At 68.2% G+C, this 25,229-nt stretch overlaps 4 protein-coding genes across 4 annotated transcripts; 1 reads left to right on the top strand and 3 right to left on the bottom strand.

Moving 5' to 3' along the window:
• Window positions 1–272: 272 nt before the first annotated feature.
• Window positions 273–9,252, bottom strand: ADAM15 (ADAM metallopeptidase domain 15; the record flags this gene model as incomplete). Its single annotated transcript, XM_080361159.1, has 25 exons — window positions 9,076–9,252; window positions 7,975–8,078; window positions 7,311–7,387; window positions 6,947–7,025; window positions 6,784–6,860; window positions 6,528–6,711; window positions 6,398–6,457; window positions 6,249–6,317; window positions 5,979–6,148; window positions 5,828–5,912; window positions 5,608–5,756; window positions 5,345–5,522; window positions 5,158–5,250; window positions 4,618–4,813; window positions 4,438–4,546; window positions 4,227–4,368; window positions 4,079–4,156; window positions 3,886–3,997; window positions 3,593–3,731; window positions 2,703–2,756; window positions 2,361–2,460; window positions 2,033–2,118; window positions 966–1,020; window positions 755–876; window positions 273–315 (listed from the first exon to the last, which is right to left on the bottom strand). The coding sequence occupies exons 1-25, from the start codon at window positions 9,164–9,166 to the stop codon at window positions 273–275; spliced, it is 2,652 nt and encodes an 883-aa protein (XP_080217285.1). The 5' UTR covers window positions 9,167–9,252.
• A 974-nt stretch (window positions 9,253–10,226) lies between these two features.
• DCST1 (DC-STAMP domain containing 1) lies at window positions 10,227–14,991 on the bottom strand (the record flags this gene model as incomplete). Its single annotated transcript, XM_080361117.1, has 15 exons — window positions 10,227–10,478; window positions 10,568–10,681; window positions 10,761–10,903; window positions 10,978–11,094; window positions 11,177–11,303; window positions 11,382–11,477; window positions 11,573–11,672; window positions 11,776–12,127; window positions 12,522–12,665; window positions 12,744–12,921; window positions 14,077–14,216; window positions 14,306–14,434; window positions 14,525–14,599; window positions 14,678–14,803; window positions 14,889–14,991. 15 exons carry the CDS (start codon window positions 14,989–14,991, stop codon window positions 10,227–10,229), a joined length of 2,196 nt encoding a protein of 731 aa, XP_080217243.1.
• Window positions 14,992–15,131: 140 nt separating this feature from the next.
• On the top strand, window positions 15,132–20,645 carry DCST2 (DC-STAMP domain containing 2; the record flags this gene model as incomplete). Its single annotated transcript, XM_080361116.1, has 15 exons — window positions 15,132–15,447; window positions 16,250–16,420; window positions 17,218–17,319; window positions 17,404–17,598; window positions 17,674–17,739; window positions 17,823–18,036; window positions 18,686–18,843; window positions 18,935–19,099; window positions 19,205–19,372; window positions 19,448–19,548; window positions 19,627–19,760; window positions 19,875–19,990; window positions 20,072–20,165; window positions 20,238–20,471; window positions 20,546–20,645. The coding sequence occupies 15 exons, from the start codon at window positions 15,132–15,134 to the stop codon at window positions 20,643–20,645; spliced, it is 2,334 nt and encodes a 777-aa protein (XP_080217242.1).
• A 2,067-nt stretch (window positions 20,646–22,712) lies between these two features.
• ZBTB7B (zinc finger and BTB domain containing 7B) lies at window positions 22,713–24,987 on the bottom strand (the record flags this gene model as incomplete). The annotated part of the gene is made up of 2 exons (XM_080361071.1): window positions 23,990–24,987; window positions 22,713–23,133 (listed from the first exon to the last, which is right to left on the bottom strand). Exons 1-2 carry the CDS (start codon window positions 24,979–24,981, stop codon window positions 22,713–22,715), a joined length of 1,413 nt encoding a protein of 470 aa, XP_080217197.1. The 5' UTR covers window positions 24,982–24,987.
• Between the last annotated feature and the right edge of the window lie 242 nt (window positions 24,988–25,229).

The raw sequence follows: 25,229 nt of genomic DNA, 5'->3' as shown, positions 1-25,229 counted from the left end.
GGGGGCGGCTGCGCACACACTCCCCACCAGGGGGCGGTGGCGGTGGGGAGCCACTTCCTGCGCGACAGCACCGCCCCTTCCGGAGCGGCCGCGGAGGCTGCTGGGAGTTGTAGTCCCGCGGCCCGGCCGGTTCCCCCCCCGGTTTCCCGGTTCCGGCGGACGCGGCCACGGAGGCGGCTCCAAGCCCCTTTATTGGCGTCGGTGCGGGGGGACAGGCGGGCGGCGCGGCTCTTCCCGGCGGCTCCTGCGCTGCGACGGTCGCGGCCCGCGGCTCAGGCCTCCCGCTGCGTGCCCGCGGGCGGCGGGGGGGGCGCTCTGGGGAGAGAGGGGCGGTGAGGGGGGTCACGGCATGGGGTGATGGGGGGGTCATGAAATGGGGGTAAATGAGGGTCATGACATAGGGGTGACGGGGGGGGTCACGACATTGGGGTGATGGGAGGCCACGGCATTGGGGAAATGGGGGGGCTACGACATGGGGATAATGGGGGGGTCATGACATGGGGGTAATGGGGGGGTCACAACATGGGGGTAAATGGGGGTCACGACATGGGGGTGATGGGGGGGGTCACGACATGGGGGTGACTGGGGGGTCATGACATGGGGGTGACTGGGGGGTCATGACATGGGGGTAAATGGGGGTCATGACATGGGGGTGACGGGGGGGTCACGACACAGCCCCTGCCCCCCCCGCCCAGTGCCCCCCACCCCCCCGCTCTGCCCCCTTTCTGGGTCCCCCCTTTGCCCCCCAACTCACCTGGAGGGAATGATGGTGACGTAGGGGTGGCCGGGGGGGGTCTCACCGCAGGGCAGCGAAGGCCCCGGGGGGTCCAAGGGCAGCGGGCGCTGAGGCGGGGGGGGCTTGGCCGGACCGGGGGGCTGTGGGGAATTGGGGGGGTCAAAACCCCCGCCGGGACCGGGGGGAGGGGGGGCCGTCCTGCCCCACACGCCGGTGCCGCCGCCGTTACCTGAGCGCCGGGCAGCACGGGGTCCGCGGGCAGCGGGCGTGTGGGGGGGGGCGGCCTGTCCTGGGCAGAGAGAGCAGGGACAGTGACACGGCCAGGGGACAGCGACACAGCCAGGGGGAGCGTGACACAGCCAGGAGGAGCGTGACACAGCCAGGGGGAGCGTGACACAGCCAGGGGATGGTGGCACGGCCAGGGGATGGTGGCACGGCCAGGGGGACAGCAACACAACCAAGGGAGAGTGACAGAGCCAGGGGGACGGTGACACAGCCAGGGGGACGGTGACATAGCCAAGGGACAGTGACAGAGCCAGGGGGAGCGTGACACAGCCAGGGGATGGTGACAGAGCCAGGGGATGGTGACAGAGCCAAGGGGACAGCAACACAACCAAGGGAGAGTGACAGAGCCATGGGGACAGTGACAGAGCCAGGGGGACGGTGACAGAGCCAGGGGGACGGTGACACAGCCAGGGCGACGGTGACACAGCCAGGGCGACGGTGACACAGCCAGGGGGACAGCGACATAGCCAAGGGACAGTGACAGAGCCAGGGGGACATGGCAATGGGGAGGGTGACATGGCCATGGGGATGGTGACACAGCCAGGGGGACATGGCAGTGGGGATGGTGACAGAGCCAAGGGGATGGTGACATGGCCATGGGGACATGGCAGTGGGGAGGGTGACGTGGCCATGGGGATGGTGACAGAGCCGAGGGGATGGTGACATGGCCAGGGGGACATGGCAGTGGGGAGGGTGACATGGCCATGGGGATGGTGACATGGCCAGGGGGACATGGCAGTGGGGAGGGTGACACGGCCATGGGGATGGTGACAAAGCCAAGGGGATGGTGACACAGCCATGGGGACAGACACAGCCATGGGGACAGCGACATAGTGGCACAACCACAGAGACAGAGATACAGTCACGGGGACAGTGACACAGCCATGGGGACAGCGACACAGCTCAGGGACGAGCCTGTGGCTGGGGAGGAGGGTTTTTGGGGGGGCAGAGGGTCCCCAGGAGCGGGTGCACAGCCAGGCATGCAGGGACGTGCCGCCCGGGGACCCCCACCCCGGCGCGGGCGTTACCTTGGGCGGAGGGTCCGGCGGGAGGGGCCGGGACGGCGGGTCGGGCCGCGCCGAGCCGCGGGCAGCCGGCTGCGGAGAGACGGAGAGCGGCCGGCGCCGTGCAAGCCGTGCAGCATGCGGAGACCCCCCTCCCGCCGCCAAGCGCAGACCCCCCCGCACCGAGCCGTGCCAGGCTGCTCCCGTCGCGGCGTGGCACCGAGTCAACCCGGCACCACGCTGACTTGGTACCCGGGGATGTCTCCCAGGCAACAACCAGCCGCGGTACCCACGGCAACCGCATCCCGTTACCGCGGCGACAGCATCGCCCTCACCTTGCTGCCGTGCATGTCCTGCAGCTCCGTGTCCCGGTGCCACCGCGGGGGACGGGGGCGCGCGGGGGGGCTGCCCGAGCGGGGCTGCGGCTGCGAGATCCTGCGGGACAGAGAGGGGCAGGATGGGGACCCCCGCGCCGCGACCGGGGACACCGACACCAGCACAAGCCCAAGGAAGAAACACCACCAATGAAAAACGAACCCCTCGGCACCGGCAGATGCGACACCCCCGGGGGGCACTGCCGGGGGAGGGCGGCAGCAGCGGGGGGGGCGTTGCGAAGCAGGACGGCTCGGGGACCGCGCGGGGACAGCCCCGCGCCCGGGTGGCGGCAGTGACGTTACCCGCTCCGGCCGGCTGGGGCTTCTGGACCCAGGAATCGCACCTGGGTCTCAGCGCTGTGGGGAGAAGAGTCGGGGGCTCAGCGCGGCACGGGGGGGGAACCGCGGCGACGGGAAAGGAGACATCGCGGTGACGTGGGAGGGATCGCGGTGACACCAAAGGAGGAATCACAGGGATGCAAAAGGAGGGATCGCGATGATGCAAAAGGAGGAATCGCGATGATGCAAAAGGAGGGATCGCGGTGATGCAAAACGAGGGAACGCGGTGATGCAGGAGGAATCGCGGTGACGCCAACAGAGGAATCACAATGATACAACAGGAGGAATCGCGGTGACGTGAAAGGAGGGATCATAATTATACGACAGCAGGAATCGTGGTGATGTGAAAGGAGGGATCGCGGTGATGCCAAAGGAGAAATCACAATGATATGACAGGAGGGATCGCGGTGACGTGGGAGGAATCGCGGTGACATGGCAGGAGGAATCACGGTGACGTGAAAGGAGGAATCGCGGTGATGCAACAGGAGGTATCACGGTGATGTGAAAGGACAAATCACAGTGATACGACAGGAGGGATCGCGGTGACGTGGGAGGAATCGCGGCGACACGAGAGGAGGAATCGTGGTGATGTGAAAGTACAAATCACAATGATACGACAGAAAGAATCGTGGTGACGTGAAAGGAGGAATCGTGGTGATGCGACAGGAGGGATCGCGGTGACGTGGGGGGACAACAATGGTGCCCTGGGGCCCGCAGCCATGCGCAGGGTGACACACGCGTGCTCAGCCGCCACGAGACACAAACGCGTGTGCAAACACACCCCCCCGTTCCCGCCACGCGCGTGTGCGCACCCGCATGCCGGTGCCCGCCTCCGGTACCCGCGGCCCCGTTACCTGTACTGGCACGACGTCCCCTTGCCGAGCTGGCACAGCCGCTTGTGCCAGCCGGCGCGGCGGGCGCGGCACAGCCCCAGCGCCAGCGCCAGCACCAGCAGTGCGCTCAGCAGCAGGGCGGTGGGCAGGGCGCTCCCCCCTGCGGACAGCGGCATGTCAGCCCCCCCGCCGCGCCCCGCTCGCCCCCCCGCAACCGCCGCCGCGCCCCACGCCGGCTCCGGAGCACAAAGCCCCATTCTGTGCGCGGCGGCGGCGGCACCACCACCATGGCAGCCGGTTGCCGCCGGCCTCACCTCGCTGCGGGGTGGGGGGGCCGCTGTCCTCGCTGCCCCCCGCGCCGGGGCTCTGGCAGGTTGGGGGGGCCCAGCCGCGCTCGCAGTGGCAGTGCCCGTGGTTGTTGCACACCTTGCGGGGGGGACACACCAAATCTCAGCCCCGCTGTGGGTCCCACGTCCAGCACCCCCCGCAAAGCCCCGCGGTGCTCACCCCGCGCCCGTGGCACTTGCTCTGGCACTGCTGGTCGCCCAGCGCCGCGATGTCCTGGCACTGGTGCTGGAGACACACCTGGCAGGGGGCAGGAGGGTCAGGACCACGCAGGTGTCACCGTCCCTGTCCCCACCGTGCCGGCGCTCACCTTGCCGGGCCCGCAGGCTGTGCCGGGCAGCACCATGGCCGCGTCGCTCACGTCCTCATCCATGGGCAGGAGGGTCCCCTGGCAGGACGCGTCCCCCGTGGTGCCGGCACGCCGGCACTGCAGCATCCCGCAGCCGGCATCGCTGCGGGGACACAGCGTGGTGAGGGGGGGACAGCGAATTGGGGACAGTAACGGGGGGGCCGGCACTCACCGCGGGGCGCAGGCGACATAGGAGCCATTGGGGAGCTGCCCGCAGTGCCCGCGTTCATCCCCACGCGCATTCAGTGTGGCCATGCAGGATTCGGTGACGGGCCCGGCGCCTGCGGTGAAAGGGCGGTGAACGTCAGCACCGCAAACCCAACCGCTGCGCCCCACCCCGGTGCCGCGGTACCTGTCCCCAGCAGCTGCTGGCACTGTCCCTCGTAGGTGGCGCAGGCTCCGCCGTGGCACAGCGCGGTGCCGCCGGCGCAGGGCTGCCCGTCCTGCAGGAAGGCGTCGGGGGGGCAGTGCGGTGACGCCCCGTCGCAGAACTCGGGCAGGTCGCACTCGCCCAGGGGTTCCCGGCACGGGTGACCGGCGCCGCGCAGCTGCGGGGGGACACAGTGGGGTGAGCGGGGACCACCAGAAACCCCCTGGGGTTGGTGTCTGAAGGAACAAGCGCCAGGATGGGAGGAAACGGCCGCAAGTTGCGCCAGGGGAGGGTGAGGGTGTTAATTTGGGGTGATTTCTCCCCAAAGGGCTGTGGGTGTTGGAACAGGCTGCCCAGGGCAGTGCTGGAGTCGCCATCCTGGGGGGGTTAAACACACAGATGAGGTTCCCAGGGACACGGGTGGGTTAATGGTTGGACTTGGTGACCTCCAGGGTCCTTTCAGACCCAAACGATCCTGCGATTGTCTGAAGGGTCGGGGTCCCGCCGCCTGCCCCCCCGCACCCGGCAGTCCTGGCAGCACGTGTCCCCCGCCGCGCACTCGGCCCCCGGCAGCAGCTGGCAGCTGGTGCTGTTGCAGCAGGGATCGGCGCACTCCTGCGGGCAGAGGGGACGCTGGTGGCACCGGTGCCAGCCACCGCCACACAGGGTGGCTGCGGGGCGACCCCAACCCGCCCGCAGACCCCCGTACCAAGCTGAGGCCGCAGTCGCAGCCCTCGCCCGGCTCCAAGAAGCCGTTGCCGCAGAGGGGCTCGCTGGCCGCGGGCCGCGGCTCGGGGACGTTGGACAGGCACCAGGCGCGGCCGTGCCGCAGGCTGCGCGCCAGGTCCTGCCGGCTGCAGTTGCTGAAGCTCAGACCGGGTGTCAACCTGCGGAGCCGGAGAGGGGCCGGTGAGGCGGGGAGGGGGCTCCTCCCGGCCCCCCCGCCGCGGCCCACCCACCCGCCGCGCTCACCCCGTGGGCGCCGCCATGATGCAGCCGCGGTCCTGCCGGAGGTCGCCGCAGTGGCAGAAGCGCCCGGCGCTGTCGTGGCGCATCCCCAGGTTGTGTCCCAGCTGATGCGCCACGGTGGAGGCGACGACGAGGACGCTGACCGAGTGGTCCTGCGGGACGGCGGGGGGGGGTCAGGGCGGGCGGGGGGGGGGGACGGGGAGAGGGGACAAGGGGTACTGACCGTGCTGACCCCCCCGGAGCGCGCGGGGGAGCACATGGAGCTCTGCGCCGACATCCCCACCGAGACGTCGTCGAAGCGGACGCCCCTGGGGACAGAGCGCAGGGGTCGGGGGGGTCCCGGGCGCCGTGTCCCCAGCCCGTCCCCCACTCACGTGAGCAGCTGCGCGTTGTCGTGGGGCAGCCGCGGCAGCAGCTCCTCCCGGCGCCAGCGCAGGAACCGCTCCAGCGTCGCCCGGGCGCTGCCGCTCACCGCGAAGCGGTCGCCGTCGCTCCAGACCTCCACCGCCAGCAGGGCCACCCGCACCCCCAGCGGCTGGAAGAACTGGGGGGCACGGGGGGGGTCAGAGACCCCCGGCACCACCAGCGCGGCGGCGCCGAGCACCCGATTGGGGCGGACGGCGCCCGGCGCGTCGCGGACTCACCGCGTCCACCTGGCTGGCGATCTCCAGGGTGCGGGTGTGGACGCGCTGCAGGTCGGGGTAATTCTGGAACTGGGGGTGCAGGGAGGCGCGTCAAGGGGGAGCTGAGGGAACCGGCAGCCCCCGTGCCGGGGGTGTCGCGCGGCACTCACCGCGGCGTGGTCAACCACCATCACCAGCTCCACGAAGCGCTGCTCTGCCGCCCGCTTGGCCTGGGCGGGGAAAGGGGTCAGGATGTGGGTGAGGGACCCCCCAGTGGGGCAGCACCCATGGGTGACTTACTCTCTGCAACCGGGGGGGCTCTGTCTCCTCCGCCTCCACCTGGGGGGGGTCCGGGGCCCCCTGCCCGCAGGCCCGCGGCGCCAGCCGGGCTTCCCGCAGCCGGTAGGCGACGTGGCGCCCCGGGGAGCCGCCGGCATCCGGCTCCAGCCCGTAGCTCCTGGTGGCCGCCAGCTGGACGTGGCCGCTGCGGAGGGGACAGGGGGGGTCAGCGGCGCGGTGGCAGCGGGTTGGGGACCCCCGGGGCGGGGGGGCTCACCTGAGCCCGGCGCAGGCGCAGAGCTGGGCCCAGGAGCCGGGGAAGCCGCGCGCCGTCCCTCGGTAGCAGCAACGTTCCTGCGGCGGGGAGGGGGCTCAGGGGGCGGCTTTGTGCTGGGCCCCCCCGGGGACACCGCTGGGGACATGGCGCGCGTGGCTCCTACCTGGTCGCCGGCCTCCCGCGCCGCCCGCGTGCCGTTGGGCAGGTAGTAGAGCAGCACGCCGGCGCCCAGCACCGGGTCCCTGCCAGGGACACGTGTCAGCACCCGGAACAGGGACCCGCACCACAGGGACCCCCAGCTCGCCCCGCTCTGAGCCACCACTGATGACAATGGGGACACCGGGACCTCCAGCCCTCACACCCTAAATGAACACACGGTCCCCGTGACCCCCACCCCACGTGTACCACGGATGGAAACGGAGCCTGTGGGACCCCCACCCTGCACTCGCCATTCATGGAGACAGGACCCCCGGCTCCCCCCCATCCCGCTCCCACCCCCGTTCTGCCCCCGCCAGGCACCAACTCACCAGCTCTGCTCCAGCTCCAGCACCAGCCGCGTCCCCTCCAGCTCCAGCAGGACCCGCAGCCGGGCAGGGAACCCCCCCTGGCGCAGGCAGCGGTTACAGCGGGACCCCCCCGTCTCAAGTACCCAACCTGCGGCTCCCCTCCGAAACACCGTGACCCCCAGCGCGGTGTCGCCGCGGGGGTGGCCGGGGGACCCGCCTGGCCCTGGCGCGTGCCCGGAGGGAGGGAGGGGGCGGAAGGGATCCCCTGCCCGTCCCGGCCCCCACCCTCCCGCCCCGCAGGAAGCGTCGCCTCCCTCCCGGGCTCATTGTGCCGGGGAAGGGGGTCCAACAGAGCCGGACCCCCCCGCGGTGCTTCCTGCCCGGTGCCGCGCGGCGGAAACGCCGGAGAGACTCCCAACAGCTCCGGCGCGGGCTGGGCCCTTCCGCCCCCGCCGGGACGGGTGCCGGGCGCAGGGTGGGTGCCCCCACCCAGCAAGGTCCCTCCCGAATCACGAGAGGAGAGGACTGGGGGGTTGCAGGGGAACCCCCTCCCCACAGCCCCCAGGGTGCTCGGAGACCCACACCCAGGGGACTGGCAAGGGGACGTGGGGAGGTGGCAGAGTGCAGGGAGCCCCCACCCCACTGTCACAACCCCCCACGACACGGGTGCCCCGGGGGGGCTCACCTGGGTGGCCTCCGCCAAGCTGAGCGTCCGATTGTCCCGCAGGACCCGCGGGGTGACGCGCCAGGAGTGTCGCGGTTCCGCGCGGCGCTGCCACGAGCTGTCACCTACATGGAGCGCAGAGTCACCCCGTGTCCCCCACCCCAGGGCCAGGGGTTTGGGGCGGGGAGGCAGGAACGGGGACTCCCACACTGTCCCCTGGGTGAGCCCCGAGCATCCCCAGCCGGCGGCGCCCAGGGTGCCGCCTCCCCGCAGAGCCCGGGGGGACACCTGGAGGTGACATGGGGACGGGGAGGGGCATGGAGCGCACCCCCCCTCCGGATGGGCCCCCCCTGCCAGACCTTGCGTCAGCCCCAGCCGCCCAGTACAACCAGCTCGGGGACTGGGATGGGCTGGGACGCCCGGCCAGACTGACTCAGTGTCCCTCCCCCCGCAGCCCCCCCTTTCCTACTGGCATCCAGAGGACCCCCCTCCCACCCTCCGGAGGCTGCGGGGGTCCCCCCGACCAGACCCCGCTCCCACCAGCCCGGGGAGCGCCGGTCCCCACGGCCGGACCAAACCGCGGCCCCCGGGGGGGGTCACCGAGCACCCCGGGGGGGGTCACCGAGCATCCCAGGGCGGGGTCACCGAGCACTCCGGGGGGGGTCACCGAGCACTCCGAGGGGGGGGTCATCGAGCACCCCGGGGGGGGTCACCGAGCACTCCGGGGGGGGTCACCGAGCATCCCAGGTGGGGGTCACCGAGCACCCCGGGCGGGGTCACCGAGTACCCCGAGCGGGGTCACCGAGCAGCCCGGAGGGACACCGAGCATCCCGGGCGGGGTCACCGAGCAGCCCGGGCGGGGTCACCGAGCATCCCAGGGCGGGGTCACCGAGCACTCCGGGGGGGGTCACCGAGCACTCCGAGGGGGGGTCACCGAGCAGCCCGGGCGGGGTCACCGAGCAGCCCGGGGGGACACCGAGCATCCCGCGGAGCTGCGATCCCCGGTGCAACCCTCCCCGGTCCCCGAGGTCCCCGCACGACGTCCCGGAGGGGGCCGGGAGAGACGCCCCCACTGCGGGACACAAAGCGACGGTCCCCCCGGGAAGCCGCATCCCCGCTCACCTGCGCCGCTCCCGTTGGCCCCGGTACCGGCGGCGAGGAGGAGGAGGAGGAGGAAGAGGAGGAGGAAGAGGAGCAGCCGCAGCGTCCGCATCTCCCTCCCGCAGCCCGAGCGGGGCTCGGCGGCCCCGGGCAGGCGGCTCCCGAGCAGACCCGGCGCGGCCGCCCCCGCCGCCGCTCCCGCCGCGCATGGCACCGGCACCGCCACCGGCCCCGCCACCGCCGCCCGGCCCGGCCCGGCCCGGGAGGAGGAACTTCCTGCCCGGCCCCCGCCCGGCTCCGCCCGCCGCCCCGGTACCGCCCAGCCCGGCCGGGGCGGGGGGGTCGGAGGCTCCGGGGCTCCGCGCAGCGGCGGGTCCGGGTGCGGGAGCCCGGGGCGGGGTCACCGAGAGCCCGGCGCGGGGGGGCTGCGCGGGACCCCCCGCCGCTCCGCCCCCTGCTCCGGGGACACCGGCCTGCGCGTGCCCGGGCAGTGGAGCCCCCCGGCACCACCGCATGCGCTGACACCCCCACCTTCGTCAGGTTTTGCACCGGAGACCCCCACCTTCATTACACTGTGCAGCAGAGACCCCCCCTTCCCCACCCCATACATCACAGACCCCCATTCCCCACTCTGTACATCAGAGACCCTCATTCCCCACCTCATACATCAGAGACCCCCCCTCCCCATTCCATACATCAGAGACCCCCATTCCCCACCTTGCACATCAGAGACCCCCATTCCCCATCCCATGCATGAGACACCCCCTTCCCCATTCCGTACATCAGAGACCCCCCATTTCCCACCCCATACATCACAGACCCCCCATTCCCCATCCATACATCACAGACCCCCATTCTCCATCCCATACACCACAGACCCCCCCTTCCCCACCCCATACATCAGAGACCCCCCACTCCCCACCCCGTATATCAGAGACCCCCATTCCCAATCCCATACATCACAGGCGCCCCATTCCCCACTGCATACATCAGAGACCCCCCATTCCCATTCCCAATCCCATACATCACGGACCCCCCCATTCCCCACTACATACATCAGAGCCCCCCATTCCCCACCCTGTGCCCCAGAGGCCCCCACAGCTCACCACACCCCACAGACCCCACTTCACACCGTGGGGGGGTCTCAGCCTTTATTGCCTTGCGGGGGACCCTCAGTCGGCGTACCCCACATCCTCGTCCTCGTCGCTGCTCCCGGCGGCCGGGCCGGGCTTCCTGGGGGCGCAGAGCAGGCAGCTCCTGCCCACCTGCCTCCAGCAGAGCCGGCAGTACCGGGCGCCGCAGGCCGGCGCGGGGCACAGCCGGTCCCGGTGCGTCTCGGGCGCCTCGCACACCGTGCACCTCCCGCGCACCCAGCGCCGCAGGAACGGCCAACGCTGGCTGCACCACAGCACCAGCGACATCCCCTGCGGTGGCGACCGGGGCTGAGCGGCTGAACGGATGGGGGGCACAGCGAACCCCCCGCCTTGTCCCTGCACCCCGTGTCCGCGCTCACCAGCCCCGGGTGCTCCCGTGCCCGCCGGGCGACGCGTTTCTGCTGCCGGTGGACAAAACCCTCCTGTTGGTGCAGCATCTTGTTGTAGAGGAAAAGCACGCGGCTCTTCTCCCGCTGCGGCGACAAAGAGCGTGAGGGGTGGCAAGGGGGGGCAGCACCCCAAAAACCATCCCGTCCCCCCCCAAGCGCTCACCTTGGGGAAGAAGAAGGCGGCAATGACCCGGCGCAGGCGGTACATGTAGACCTGCGCCAGGCACAGCAGCGCCAGCGCGGCCAGGGGCACGCAGGTCCTCACGTAATCCTGCCTCTCCATGCCCCGCGGCTGCGGCAGGCAGCCTGGGGACGTGCGGTGGCGTTGAGTGGCTGAGCTGCGGAGCCGTGGGGGGGTCCCGTCCCCTGGGGGGGCTCACCGAGGTTGGACGTCTCCAGGTGGGTGTCGGAGGAAGTGTTGAGGGCGCCGATGGTGTTGCGCAGGAGCTGGGCCATCAGGGACGTGCCCGTGACGTGCACGGCCAAGTGGTGGCTGCCTGTGGGATGGGAGGAGGTCGCGGGGTGGGGGGCTATAGGGATGGGGGGCTGGGGGGGCCACCTCGAGGGGTGGGGGCTCACTGTGGAAGGAGTACTGCACGTAGGAGTGCTGCTGGATGATGCTGAGCATGGTGAAGAGCGTGTGGTCCAGCCCGCAGGCGAGGATGAGGAGCAGCAGCGGCGGGATGCACTCCAGCAGCTCCACCACCTGCGGGGAGCGGGGTCTGCCACAGCCTGCCCCCCCCCGCAACCACAGCTCCCCCCGGGCCCCCCGCCAGCCCCTCACCATGTTCTGCAGCTCCAGCGGCTGTATGGCCAAGCGACACGGGAAGATGACGGTCGGGAGCTCCGCCTGGCGCAGGGGCAGCAGCGTCCGCTTGTGCTGGGCGGTGGGGGAGCAGAGCGGCTCAGCGCAGCCCCCAGGACACCCCAAAATGGGGGGACGGCCACACTTCACCCCTTCTCCCCCCGCCTCACCTGCTTCTTGCGGCGGGCGTCGATTTGGCGGAAGTAGGTGGTGATGTACATGTTGTCGTAGCAGATGTCCTGGCAGTACTTTTTGGTGTAGTTAAAAGCCCTGGCGAGCAATGGAGACCCAAGACCCCCCTGTTTGTCTTTGTGCTGCACACCCCTGGGTGCTCCGCAACCGGCACCCCCGCCCGCACCCCCAGGGGGCTCACGAGATGAAGACGAGGAGGAAGGTGAAGGAGAGGAGGAAGCGGAACAAGGAGACGGCCTGGACGAAGTGGGAGCCGTGCTGCCGCAGCTGCGCGTTCACCTCCTCCACCAGCTCCTGCGCCGACACGTTGACTCCCTGCAGCATCTCGCGCTGCTCCTCCTGCGGCGGGGGGGGACACGTGGCACCGGGCAGGATGCGGCCCCCGTCCGGGCGGAGGGGACGGGCACCCACCTGTATGACCACGCTGGCGCTGAACTCCTGGCTGATGTTGCCGACGGTGTCGTTCACCATGTCGTACATCTGCCCGAAGTTGCCCTCCACGGGGATCTTGTTCTGGCACCACAGGTCAGCGACTGCGGGGACAGAGTGGGGACGGTGCCGGCAGAGCCGGGATGGTGCCACCAGAGCCGGGACGGTGCCACCAGAGCCGGGAGGGTGCCACCAGAGCCACGCGGGTATCGCCCTGGCACAGGCTGTGGTTGCCGTTGCAGGGGCTGAAAGAGGCAGACCCAGAGCCACCCCACCAAAGGGGAATTGGGGGGCACATCCCACCCTGGCACAGGCTGCGGTTGCCATTGTAGGGGCTGGAAGGGACAGACAGAGCCGCCTCACCAAAGGGAAATCGGGGGGTACATCTCACCCTGGCACAGGCTGCGGTTGCCATCGCACGGGTTATGAGGGACAGACAGAGCCGCCCCACCAAAGGGGAATTGGGGGTCACACCCCACCCTTTTGCCGATCACCCACTTTTGACAATGACGCAGAGGAACTTGAACTTCATGGGCAGGCAGAGGATGTGGTTGACGATGGGCACGTACACCGCCGCCATGCACTCCTCGTGCTTCTTGTCGAACCAATCTCGGCACCGCTGCACCCCCAGATCGAGCACGTCTGCGGGGAGCACGGGAGCTCTCAGCACCCCCTTTTGCGCACCCCAAACTTGCGCCCCGTGCTCCCGTCCCCACTCACAGGTGCAGCGCAGCCTGGTTTTCTTCTCGAACACTTGCTGGGTGCTGAGGTTCGCCGGGGGGGGCGGCTCCCGGCGCTCCCGCAGGTCGAACCCGGCGTCGCTGGCCACCTCGGCGTTCAGCCCCACGAAGGCGCGCGAGATGTTCTGCGTCTCGGCGTTCAGCGTCGTCCCGCTCCGCTGCGGGGGGACACGCACTGTTCAACCCCCCCAGGGACGGCGACTCCAGCAGTGCCCTGGGCAGCCTGTTCCAACACCCACAGCCCTTTGGGGAGAAATCACCCCCAAGATCCATCTCCAAACTCCATTTGTGATGCTGAGGGTGGGGAGACCCTGGCCCAGGCTGCCCAGGGAGGTGGTGGATGAACCAGCCCTGAGAACATCCAGAGTCAGGTTGGATGCGGCTCTGAGCAACCTGGTCTGGTTGGAGATGTCTCTGGTCTGGTTGGAGATGTCCCTGGTCTGTTGGAGATGTCCCTGGTCTGGTTGGATGTCCCTGGTCTGTTGGGGATGTCCCTGGTCTGGTTGGATGTCCCTGGTCTGGCTGGAGATGTCCCTGGTCTGTTGGAGATGTCCCTGGTCTGGTTGGATGTCCCTGTTCTGGTTGGATGTCCCTGGTCTGGTTGGAGATGTCCCTGGTCTGGTTGGAGATGTCCCTGGTCTGGTTGGATGTCCCTGGTCTGTTGGAGATGTCCCTGGTCTGGTTGGATGTCCCTGTTCTGGTTGGATGTCCCTGGTCTGGTTGGGGATGTCCCTGGTCTGGTTGGATGTCCCTGGTCTGGTTGGATGTCCCTGGTCTGGTTGGATGTCCGTGCCCATGACAAGATGCTCTTTGAAGGTCCCTCCCAACCCAAACCCTTCCATGATCACAGAATCACAGTTTTGGGGGTACAAGACCCTCACGATCATGGAGTCCAACCATAACCCACCCCTGGCGCTAAACATGTCCCTGAGAACCTCATCTGTGTGTTTAACCCCCCAGGGATGGCGACTCCAGCACTGCCCTGGGCAGCCTGTTCCAACACCCACAGCCCTTTGGGGAGAAATCACCCCAAATTTCCACCCTCACCCTCCCCTGGCGCAACTTGCGGCCGTTTCCCCAGCTCCCTCAGTCTCCATCACATTGTGCTCCAGCCCCTCACCAGCTCCGTTCCCTTTTCTCAACTCCAGCTCCTCAAGCTCTTTCTTGCCATGAGGTGATCCCGCCACCCCTGGGGCCGCTGTTTGAGCCCTGGGCTGCATGGCCAAAAACCGCCCCCAGGATGTGCGGTTTGGCCTCACCGCAGCCCAGGGGTCACTTTGCCCCCCCCGGCTCACCGCAGCCCCCCGGCTCACCGCCATGCTCTCCAGCACGCGGTGCATGGGCGCCGTCGACATCTCCCAGAGCTGGCGGCTGTGGTTGACCTGCAGCTCGGCCACGCAGCTCAGCGAACGCGTCACCTCCTCCAGGTTGTGCCAAGTGTTGGCCACGGGCCCTGCGACCGGCACGGCTGGCTCAGACCCCCCCTCCCCGAAACCCTCGGGACCCCCTGATGGGGCCGACGGGGACACGGGGGGATCCCACCTTTGTAGATGGCGGCGAGGACGAGGGAGAGGACGTAGACCCGACCCTCCTTGCCCAGGAATTTGGGGGCCATGAGCAGGTTGGCGCAGCGAAAGTGGGGGGACGTGGCCCAGCCCAGGGTGGTTATCCCTGTGGGTACCAAGAGCTGTCCCCACGGTCCCACAGAGACCCCCATGGGGTCCCCAATGGTGCCTGGTGCCCCCCCAGCGCAGTCCTCACCCATCAGCCCAAAGCAGAGCTGCATTTTCAAACCGTCCGTGAAGTCCAGGGGGACGATGAGGAGCTGGCAGAGCCCTGAAACACCCACAAACGTGCCCTGAGCCCCCGGTGCCACCGTCCCCCCCACCGCGCGCGGCGCCGGGACACACTCACCCACGCCAAAGATGATACCGACACCGGTGCCCAGGAGGAGCTTTGTGCCGCGGTACTGCTGCGGCTGGCTCCAGACGAACCGGTTGCACCAGGCGGGCAGCACCCAGAGCAGCACTCGCTTCAGGGCTGAGTTTTGGGGGGGGAACCATCATCCCTGCCCTCTCCCCCCACAGCCCCGGCTGGGAGCAGACTGGGGAGGGATAGATCTTACTGGTGTTGGGGGGTTTCTGCCCCTTGTGAGCCTCGGGGGCAGCCGAGGGCGTTTGCCTGGGGGCCGCCGACGGCTTCGCGGCTCCGCGCTTCATCCCAGCCATGGTGGGACGCTCCATGGAACCGGCAATGATGGGATGCTCCGTGGAACCGGCGCATTGTGAGCCGCCCATTCCACACACCGTATCTGTGTACCCGGAGCTGGGGAGAGCACTGGGAGAGCACTGGGAGAGCCGATCCCACTATGGGGCTGGGCAAAGCCCTGCAAAGGCTGAGGTGCCGGGGGAAGAGCCCGGCGCCGCCGCCGTCCGGTGGCAAAAAGCCCCGTCAGCCCAGGGAGGAGAGCAAAGTGTGGCAATTGACCCGCAGCCTCGTGGGGCTGGTGCTGGGGCTGGTGCTGGCCACTCTGTACGGGGCTCTGGTGCTGCTGGCCCAGGGCCACAACATCTGGTACTGCCTGGTGACCACCATCACGCTGGGCGCGGGGTTGGGGCTGGGCATGGCGTTCTCCATCAAGATGCGCATCACCGTGCTGCTGTCCCTGCCCTACGTCTTCACCAGTGAGTGGCCGTCGCTATGGGGTGTCATGGGGTCCCAGGACAGAATCGCACAGAACCCCAGCCTGGTTGGGGTTGGGGGGACCTCTGGAGATCCCCCAGCCCGGGGTCACCAGAGCGGGTGGCACAGTCACATCCATGCAGTTTGAATGTCCCCGGAGAAGGAGACTCCAAACCGCTCTGGGCAGCCTCTCCAGGCTCCGGCACCTCAAAGCACCCACGTTCCTCCCCGTGTTCGGGGGAAATCCCCGTGTTCCAGCCTGTGCCCGTTGCCCCTCGTCCTGTCGCTGGGCAGCACCGAACAATCTGGTGCATCCTCTGCCGCCCACCCTGGGATATCGATCACATCGTGGGGTCCCTCTCGGCTCCTCTGCCCCAGCCGAACAGCCCCAGCTCTGCCGGCCCTTCCAGCCCCTCACGCTCTGTGTCCCCGCGCTGGGCTCCCACCTCGTCCTTCTTAAACTGGGGAGCCCAGAACTGCTCCCAGTAACTCCAGATGGGGCCTCAGCAGCAGGGGGGGACAACCACACTCCTCCTCACGCACCCAGTCATAGAATCATTTTGGTTGGAAAAGGCCTTTAAGATATTGAGTCCAACTGTTGTACACGAGCAGGGAGGTGTTTTCCAGGTGTTTTTTGAAGGGTTTTGGGGTTCCCATGAGCTCAGACGGAATACGGAGGATGCTCCTTGCTCCGCGCTGCAAACCCAAAGGATTCCCCACCTGCTGCTCGCTCCATCTCCACTTTCAGCTCCGTTCATCCCTTATTTAATAAGAATAATTCCCCCCGTCGCTTTTGCCCCGCAGAGGAGGGGAAGACGCTGCTGCTGCTGCTGGCGCTGGGCCTGGCCGTGCAGGGGCCGTGCTCCAACATCCTGCACAACTTCTCCCGGGTGGCCGAGTCGCTGTCGTGCGGGGCCGAACTCGCCCTCAACCAGACGGCCGAGCGGGTGGAACGCGCCCAGGACCCGCTGCTCAGTGAGAACGGGGGGGTCGGCGGCGTTTGGGGGGGTCCTGGGCTGCCCTCACCCCTTAGCGCTCCCCTTGTGTTCAAATATTTGCTCCAGAGTTAACAAAATGAGAGAAACACACATAGCGAGGATGCTGGGGTGGTTTCTTTATCGCCGCTTGATTAGTAAATCCCACTCGAAGTGTTAACACAATCATTACAGAATTCTTCATTCTTCACGCGGCACGGGTTCTTTTTTAGGGAAAGACATGATTTTTTGGGCCAATCTGCTCAGTTTGTAGAGCGATTATTTGCTTATGGCCAACCCCAATAAAGGGCTCGTTGTAGGTTTGGTTGTCACGAGTGTCCTACAACCGCTCAGCCTCTGACTGTCACTTGGTATTTAGAGCCGTACTGAAGTCTGGCTCATTTTCAAAGGCAAATATTCCCCTAAAGACACTTGAATATTAAAATAAACCCACCCGTGACTATAATAAAAATAAAGGGGTTTTATTCAATCTTAATAGGAAAAGCCAAGAGGAAACGGCCTCGTTGCACCAGGGGAGTTTGAGGGTGGAAATTTGGGGTGATTTCTCCCCAAAGGGCTGTGGGTGTTGGAACAGGCTGCCCAGGTGGAGTCACCATCCCGGGGGGGGTTAAAACACACAGAGATGTGGTTCTTGGGGACATGGGTGGGTTAATGGTTGGACTCCATGACCTTGAGGGGCTTGTCCAACCCAAATGATTCCATGAGCTTTCGATTCTGTGATTAAACGAGGTGCGTTTTTAGCACGCAAGTGATAACCAAAGCCAACCCCCTCCACAGAGGTGCTGGCCAAAATCAAGGACATCGCCCAGGAAGCCAAGGTGGTGGGCGACCACGTCCGCAAGTTCTTCCGCTCCATCATGGACTCCATCAGCCACGTCGGTGAGCCAAGGGGGTCCCCCACGTTCTCTCCTGTTTTCACCCCGTCCCTGTCCCCGTCACTCCCTCCCTGTCCCCCCAACACAGGCCGAGTCCTGTACAACGTCTGGCACTGGTTGGCCAACATGGGCAAGGTGTGCAACGAGGAGCTGGGCTCGCCGTACCACCGCTGCGTGCAGCTCTTCGACAAGGCCAGGGACGACTGCTTCCGCGCCATCCCCTTCCTCTTCTTCCTCTGCTACATCGTCTCCGCCTTCAAGCCCCTCTGCGGGCTGGCCAAAAGTGCGTGGGCCCCCGTCCCTCTGCGTGGAGTGGGGGCGATGGGGTAGACCCCTGCCCACGCCGCTCTCTCCGCAGTCGGCCTCCTCTTCTGCATCATCCCCCAGTACATCGCGTCCTTCCTCAAAGAGAACATCGCGGAACGTGAGTGTCCCAGCGCCATGGGATGGGGTTGGGGATGGTCCCTCTTTGCCCGTTGTCAATGCAACCCCTTGTTGCCCCCATAGCCGTGACGGATTCTCTGGACCGCGTCCGGCGCGAGTTCGAGTTCAACATCTCGGCCTCGCATCGCTTCGACGTCAACCTCAACGCCAGCAAGACGCTGAACGAGGTGGCCCTGGACATCATGGAGGAGGTGCACGTGCGCATGCAGCCCACCTCCGAGCTCCTGGGCATCTTCACGCACGTCTCCTTCATCGCCATCCTCTACGTGTACCTACAGTGAGTGGGATGGGGGTCCCGCCACAGCCCCGGCAGCGATGGGGACGCGGCGTGTGAATGGCACCCGGGGTGGGTTAGCAGGGGGTGGTCAGTGGGTCAGAGAGGTTCTCCTGCCCCTCTGCTCTGCCCTGGGGAGACCACACCTGGAATCTTGTGTCCAGTTGTGGCCCCTCAGCTCCAGCAGGACAGGGAACTGCTGCAGAGAGTCCAGCGCAGCCACCAAGATGCTGGAGGGAGTGGAGCATCTCCCGTGTGAGGAAAGGCTGAGGGAGCTGGGGCTCTGGAGCTGGACAAGAGGAGCCTGAGGGGGGACTCATTGCTGGGGCTCAAGATGGCAAGGGGCAGTGTCAGGAGGATGGAGCCAGGCTCTGCTGGTGACAACCAGGGACAGGACAAGGGGCAATGGGTGCAAACTGCAACACAGGAGGTTCCGCTGGCAGATGAGAAGCAACTTGTTGGGGTGAGGGTGGCAGAGCCTGGCCCAGGCTGCCCAGGGAGGGTGTGGAGTCTCCTTCTGTGCAGACATTCCAACCCGCCTGGACACCTTCCTGTGTAACCTCAGCTGGGTGTTCCTGCTCCGGGGGGGTTGCACTGGATGAGCTTTCCAGGGCCCTTCCACCCCTCACATTCCGTCACTCTGTGTCCCCAGGGCGCTGCGGTACCATCACCAGTACCTGCACGACGAGTCCTTCGACAACATCTACATCACGCGGCGGTTCGTGCGGCTGGACCTGCGGCAGGCGGAGCAGGGCAGACCCACCGTGCTGCCCCTCTCGGCCTGGGAGAGGAGCCGCTACATCCCCCCAGGTCCGTCCCGCGCCCGGGGGTGCCCCCAGTGCCATCCACACGGGGGGGTCCCGGTGTGGCACGGCCTCACGGCACTCCCTCTTTCCCCTAGCCGCGCTGTGGCTGTGCCAGCAGGAGCAGCGGCGCTACGGGCTGCAGCTGGTGGGGGTCCTGCGCCACGTGCTGTTGGGGTTCAGCATCGTCCTGGCCGATTATGGCCTTTTCTGGCTGCTCGACCTCATCCGGCATCAGCTGCGCGGGGAGATCGTTGCCAGGGGTGAGCGGTACCGCCGCGCCACAGCGGCGCCCTTGGGCGCTTTGCCGGCGGCAGAACGGGATTCCACGGTGGTGGGTGCCCAGGTTGAGCCGCTCGGCCCCGCAGCGCCGGTGGTGATGGGCGTCACCGTCAACGGGACCGGCTACACCAGCGATATCTTCCGGGATTTGGTGTCCGCCTTCGACGTGCTGCAGCAGGGCAACGTCTCGGTGGTGTCCCAGCGCTGCCTCCTCTACCCCGTGGAGCCCGACTACACCACCTACCTCAGCATGGGTGAGCGGGCTGCGAAGACGGGGGGTGCACGGGGTTGGGGTGTCACCCTCGTGTGACTTGTCCCCATCCCACCAGGACTCCTCTACGGCATCTGCCTCTTCATCGCCATCTTCGGCGGCTACATCGCGCGGCTGCGCCGGGTGGTGTGCGCCGCCTACTACCCCTGCCGCGAGCAGGTAGGACCCCGACCACCACCAACTTTCCTATGGCCGGGGGGCCATCCCAATCCCCTCATCCCATCCCTGCCGCGCCAGGAACGCATCGTCTTCCTCCACACCACCATCCTGGCGCGGCGAGTGGGGCTGGCGCGCGTCCTGCGCCAAGCGACCGCGCAGCACGCGGCCGACGCCGAGCAGGGCGGTGGGCTCCTCCGCTTCCTCACCGCCAGGTCAGCTCCCGTCCCCACCCCACAGACACCTTGTGACAGGGCAACGCCACCCCCGGCGGGATCGGTGACAAGGTGGCGCTGCCCCATGGGCACCGGTGGTGTCCTTGCCCACAGGCTGCCGGCACTTGCCCCCCTGGCTCGACTCTTGGGCTTCCAGAAGAGACACTGCCTGGCTTGCCGGACGGCGCAGCGCGCGGACTTTGTCACCTGCATCACCTCCGGATGCAAAGGCAGGAGCCGACCCCCCCTCACTGCAAATTTAGGGCCATCCCCTCCCCGAGAAAATCTTCCACGGCTCCGTTTTCCCCAAGGGCTCTATTGCCGCGAGTGTTTCCAAACGCTGCGCAACATCTGCACCGTCTGCATGGGTCCCCTGACCTTCCAGGACACCGGGGACGAGGAGATGTGAGCAGGGAGCCCGGGGAGGGGTTTGGGGGGTTCTGGGGGGGGTGTAACCCGCCCCCCCGCCCCGTGCAGGGATTCCAGCGACGAGGAGACGGTGGAGCTGTGGCTGTCGGCGGTGCGCGCGTGGCGCGGCCAGGAGCGCGGGCGCCAGCTGCGCCGGGGCATCCGGCAGATTTTGGAAGGCCGGGGGGGCGCCCGGCGCTTGCCCCCCAGGATGGAAGCCCGGCTACGAGCCCAGCTGAGAGAAGAAGCCAGCGGGGAGAGCGATGGAGGGGACAGCGAGGTGGACGACGGGTCGCTCTCCAGGTGAGGGCTGGCAATGGCGGTGGCGACGTCCCCGCGCCGGCGCTGGTCCCCAACAACGCCCTGTCCCCCCGTAGCCTGGATTTTGGCTACCAGGAGAGGATGGAGAGCAGCGGCAGCGAGCTGGAGGAGGTGGTGGCCATGCGGCCGCCCAGCAGGCAGCGCAGGGCCTGGTGACGGTGCCACGCGGCGGTGAGGCCGCGGGGATGTGGCCGGAGCCCGAGCGGCGCGGTGGATGCCGGGAGCCGCCGGGGCGGGCGGTGGGGGGGTTGGTCAATAAAGCGCCCGGTCCCGGTCCCGGTGCCCCGAGCCGGTGTGCGGTACGTCGGGGGATCCCAACCTCGCGGTGTCCCCGGCGCCCTTGGTGGCTTGTCCCTGCCGTGCCCTCAGCCCCACGCTGGCCCCAGACCTAATCTCGTGGGGGTCAAGTGCTGCTGTGCTCCCAGACCCTCAGTGTCCCCATCCCTATGTGTCCCTATCCCCACATTGTCCCCATCTCCACAGTGTCCCCATCCCCATGGTGTCCCCATCCCCGTGGTGCCCCCATCCCCACATTGTCCCCATCCCCACGGTGTCCCCATCCCCACGTTGTCCCCATCCCCACGTTGTCCCCTGTGTGTCCCCATCCCCACGTTGTCCCCATCCCTGTGGTGCCCCCATCCCCACATTGTCCCCATCCCCATGTTGTCCCCATCCCCATGGTGTTCCCATCCCCGCGGTGCCCCCATCCCCACAGTGTCCCCATCCCCGTGGTGCCCCCATCCTCGCGTTGTCCCCATCCCCATGTTGTCCCCTGTGTGCCCCCATCCCCACAGTGTCCCCATCCCCACAGTGTCCCCATCCCCGTGGTGCCCCCATCCCCACGTTGTCCCCATCCCCACATTGCCCCCATCTCCACAGTGTCCCCATCCCCACGTTGTCCCCATCCCCACATTGCCCCCATCTCCACAGTGTCCCCATCCCCACGTTGTCCCCATCCCCACATTGTCCCCATCCCCATGTTGTCCCCATCCCCACATTGCCCCCATCCCCTGTGTGTCTCCATCCCCACATTGTCCCCATCCCCACATTGTCCCCATCCCCACGGTGTCCCCATCCCCACGGTGTCCCCATCCCCGCCGAGCCGCGGCGGGGAGGGCCGGCGGTGCGGACGGACAGACAGGCGGGCGCAGGCCGGGGGGGTCCCTGCTTCTCCGTTTATTACCAAGCAGCCTTCGGTTTAAAAAAACAAACACAGACAGACAGACAGACAGACAGAGGCGGCCGGCGGGGCGGGGGGGCGGCCGCCCGCCGGTTATTCCTTTTGGTTCCTGACACCAGAAGAGGTTCAAGTAGCCGAAAAATTTCAAGTTCACCATTAAGGCACTTTGAAAGCCACGACGGGAGCCCAGAGCCCCACGTCCCCAGCACCCCCCCGGCACCCCATGGCAAGGGACAGACACGCGGGGGGGCCGGGCAGCGCGGGCGGCAGCAGCGGAGGGGCCGGGGGGGGGAATATATTACATCATCTTCTTTTAAATATAGATAAACTCTTATTTTTTAGGCAAATAGTGCCGGTCCCCTGCTCCCCCTGGGCGGGGGGGGCTGCGCCCTGGGGGGGGCATGTGCAAAGGGCTGAGAGGTGACCGCTGGGGATGGGAGGGGGGGTCCCACAGGGCCGGGGGGATTTGGGGGGGGTCGGGGGTTTTGGGGGGGTCGGGTGGGGGCCGGGGCTGCCCCGCACCCGGGTGGGTTCACCCGAATAGTGCAACCAAGAGAAAGCAGCCGGGAGTGCAGGGGCGAGGGGGGCTCGCCGGGGAGGGGCTGCTCGGGATTTTGGGGTTTGGGGGGACAATGGGGACAAGCTATTTACAGCGCGGGGGGCGGGGGGTCCCCGCCAAGCGGGGGGAGCGCGGGGCGGGACCGCCAGGGGGCGCCCCGCGCTGTCCCCGGTTGGTTTTGGGGTGCGCTCGGTCCCGGCCCCGCTTTAGGTGGGGGTGGGGGGGGGGGGTGGGGGTTTAGAGGGTGACCCCCCCGGTCTCGCTTCCCCCTCACCCCCCCCCGCTCGCCCGGGCACGGCGCGGGGGGGGGATCCCGGGGATGGTGGGGACCCCCCCCACCCCATTGTGCAAATCAGCCAGGGGGGGAGTTTCCCCCCTTTGCATAACTGGGAACGAACCGTGACGGGAAAGAAACGGGAACAGAAACCGCGGTGGGCACGGCGCGGCACGGCGCGGCGCGGCACGGCGCAGCGCAGCCGCCCCTTCACGCCGTCTCCGCCGGCACGTCGCCATCCGGCTGCGGCCCTTCCTCACCCTCCGGCTCCTCTTCCTCCTCCTTGGGCCGCCCGGGACACCAGTACCGGGCGATGGAGAGGCGCAGCCCCTCCAGCTCCCCGTTGGACAGGTCGAGGCCGGCGGGGCCGGCGGGCAGCGGGGGCGGCTCGTCGCGGCGGCGCCGGCGGGTCCGCACCTCCAGGCAGTTCTGGCCCTTGAGGTGCCGCTGCAGGTGGTCGTCCTTGGCGAAGGCCTTGTGGCAGCGGTAGCACTCGTAGGGCCGCGCGCCCGTGTGCAGGTGCATGTGGTTCTTCAGGTCGTAGCTGTGCAGGAAGCGGGCGCTGCAGTGCTGGCAGGAGTAGGGCCGCTCGCCCGTGTGCTTGCGCATGTGGATCTTCAGCTTGTCGTTCCTGGGTGGGGGGGGGACAAGGAGACGTTGGCACGGGGTGGTTGGCATCCCCGGCAAAGCGGCAGCGGGATGGTGCTGGTAGCGCCGCGGCAGGGGTGCGCAGCTGGGATGTGGGCGACTGGAAGGCATGGCAGGGATGTGGGGTGGGGATGTGGGGCATGGATGCTCTGCAGGATGCAGGGCAGGGATGTGGGGCAGGGATGCTCTGCAGGATGCAGGGGACCAGGATGCATGGCAGGGATGTGGGGCAGGGATGTGGGGCAAGGATGCTCTGCAGGATGTGGGGTCCAGGATGCACGGTAGGGATGTGGGAGACCAGGACACGTGGTAGGGATGCAGAGCAGGGATGTGGGGTGGGGATGTGGGGCAGGGATGCTCTGCGGGATGTGGGGTCCAGGATGCAGGGCAGGGATGCTCTGTGGGATACGGGGTAGGGATGCTCTGCGGGATACGGGGCAGGGATACAGTGTAGGGATGTGGGGTGGGGATGCTCTGTGGGATATGGGGCAGGGATACAGCGTAGGGATGTGGGGTGGGGATGCTCTGTGGGATGCGAGGCAGTGATGCTCTGCGGGATGTGGGGCAGGGATGCGGGGTAGGGATGTGGGGTGGGGATGCGGAGCAGGGATGCTCTGCAGAACGCAGGGAACTGGGCTGCACGGTAGGGATGCGGTGGCCAGAACACTCTGTGGGATGCAGGAGACCGGGTACCAAGTCCCGGCTGCCTGGCGGGGCCACGCGGTGGCGGCCGCAGCGCCGGTGGTGGTGGGAAACGCTGTCCCTGGGTCTTCCCGCACCAGGGACGCTCCGGGGAGGCGCGGCGGGGCTGCCGCGGGTTCCTGTCCGGCCGCACTCACCGTGTGAAGCGCACGCCGCAGATCTGGCAGGCGAAGGGCTTCTCGCCCGTGTGCGTGCGCATGTGGCGGGGCAGCTTGCCGGCGCCGTGGATGACCTTGTGGCAGACGGGACACTCCTGCGGCATCTGCGAGCGGCGCTTCCGCACCAGCTTGTCGGGCGTATCCAGCCCGGGCGCCAGCGACTCGTGGTGCAGCGAGCTCAGGTACGCCATCAGGTCGGGGTCGATGGCGTCCTCGTCCGAGGCGGCCTCCTCGGGGGACATGGGCTGGTAGGGGAAGGGGAAGGGGTGCGGGGGCAGCTCCTCTTCCTCGGGCAGCTCGAAGCTCTCGTAGGGCAGCGGCAGCCCCTCGGGCAGGGGCGGCGATGGCGGCGGCGGGGGCGGCGGGGGGCTGCCGCAGCCCTCGGCCTCGGCGGGCGGCTCCTCGGCGTGGTTGTTGAGCCGGGCGCCGTGTGTCTGCAGGAACTTGCGGGTCTTCTTGCTGCGGCGGGCGGCGGGGCGCGGGGGCGGCGCGGCGGGCGCGTCCCCCTCGGGGAGGGCGGCGAACGCCTCCAGGTAGCGGCGGGCGCGCTCGCAGTCGCCGTCATCGGGGCCCGGCGCCTCCAGCCCGCTGCCCTGCAGGATCTCCACGCAGGCGGCGATCACGCAGGGGATCTCCAGCAGCCGCGCGGCGCGCAGCACCTCGCCCATGTTGGCGCTGCTGATGGTGAGCGTGGCCGTGTAGGCGAACTCCAGCAAGGCTCCCAACGCCTCCGGCCCTACAAAGTCCAGCTCGCAGACCTCCTGCCCCGGCCCCGGCCCGGCAAACAGCTTCTTGAAGTAGCGGCTGGAGGCGGCCAGGACGGCGCGGTGCGTGCGGTACTCCAGCCCCTGCGTCTTGATGGTGACGTCGCAGAGCAGCCCCAGTTGCCGCTGCTCGTTGAGGCAGCTGAGCAGCTCGCTGCTGTGCTCGGGGAAGGGGATGCCGATCAGGTCGTCCTCCGGGCTGGCCATCGTCCTCACCTGCGGGAAGGACGGGACGCTTGCCGAGCCGCACGGCACTGCCACAGCGCCGGGGCGCGAGGAAAGCTCCGCGGCGTGGGGCTCGGCGGCCGAGGCGCCGGGGTTGTGGCGGGACGCTGAAGCGGGGCAGGCGGGGGCTGCGCCGAGGTCGGCGGGCGGGCGGGCGGCCCCCCACCGCAGCCCCCCGCGCTTCCTCCGCCGCCGACGCCCGGCCGCCCGCGCGCCCCCCGCGCCGCCAC

Source organism: Nesoenas mayeri, assembly GCF_963082525.1.
Source record: "Nesoenas mayeri genome assembly, chromosome: 30".
Taxonomy (NCBI): domain Eukaryota; kingdom Metazoa; phylum Chordata; class Aves; order Columbiformes; family Columbidae; genus Nesoenas; species Nesoenas mayeri.
Note: the sequence above shows the minus strand (reverse complement) of the source record. Positions and strands in the feature narration are given on the sequence as shown.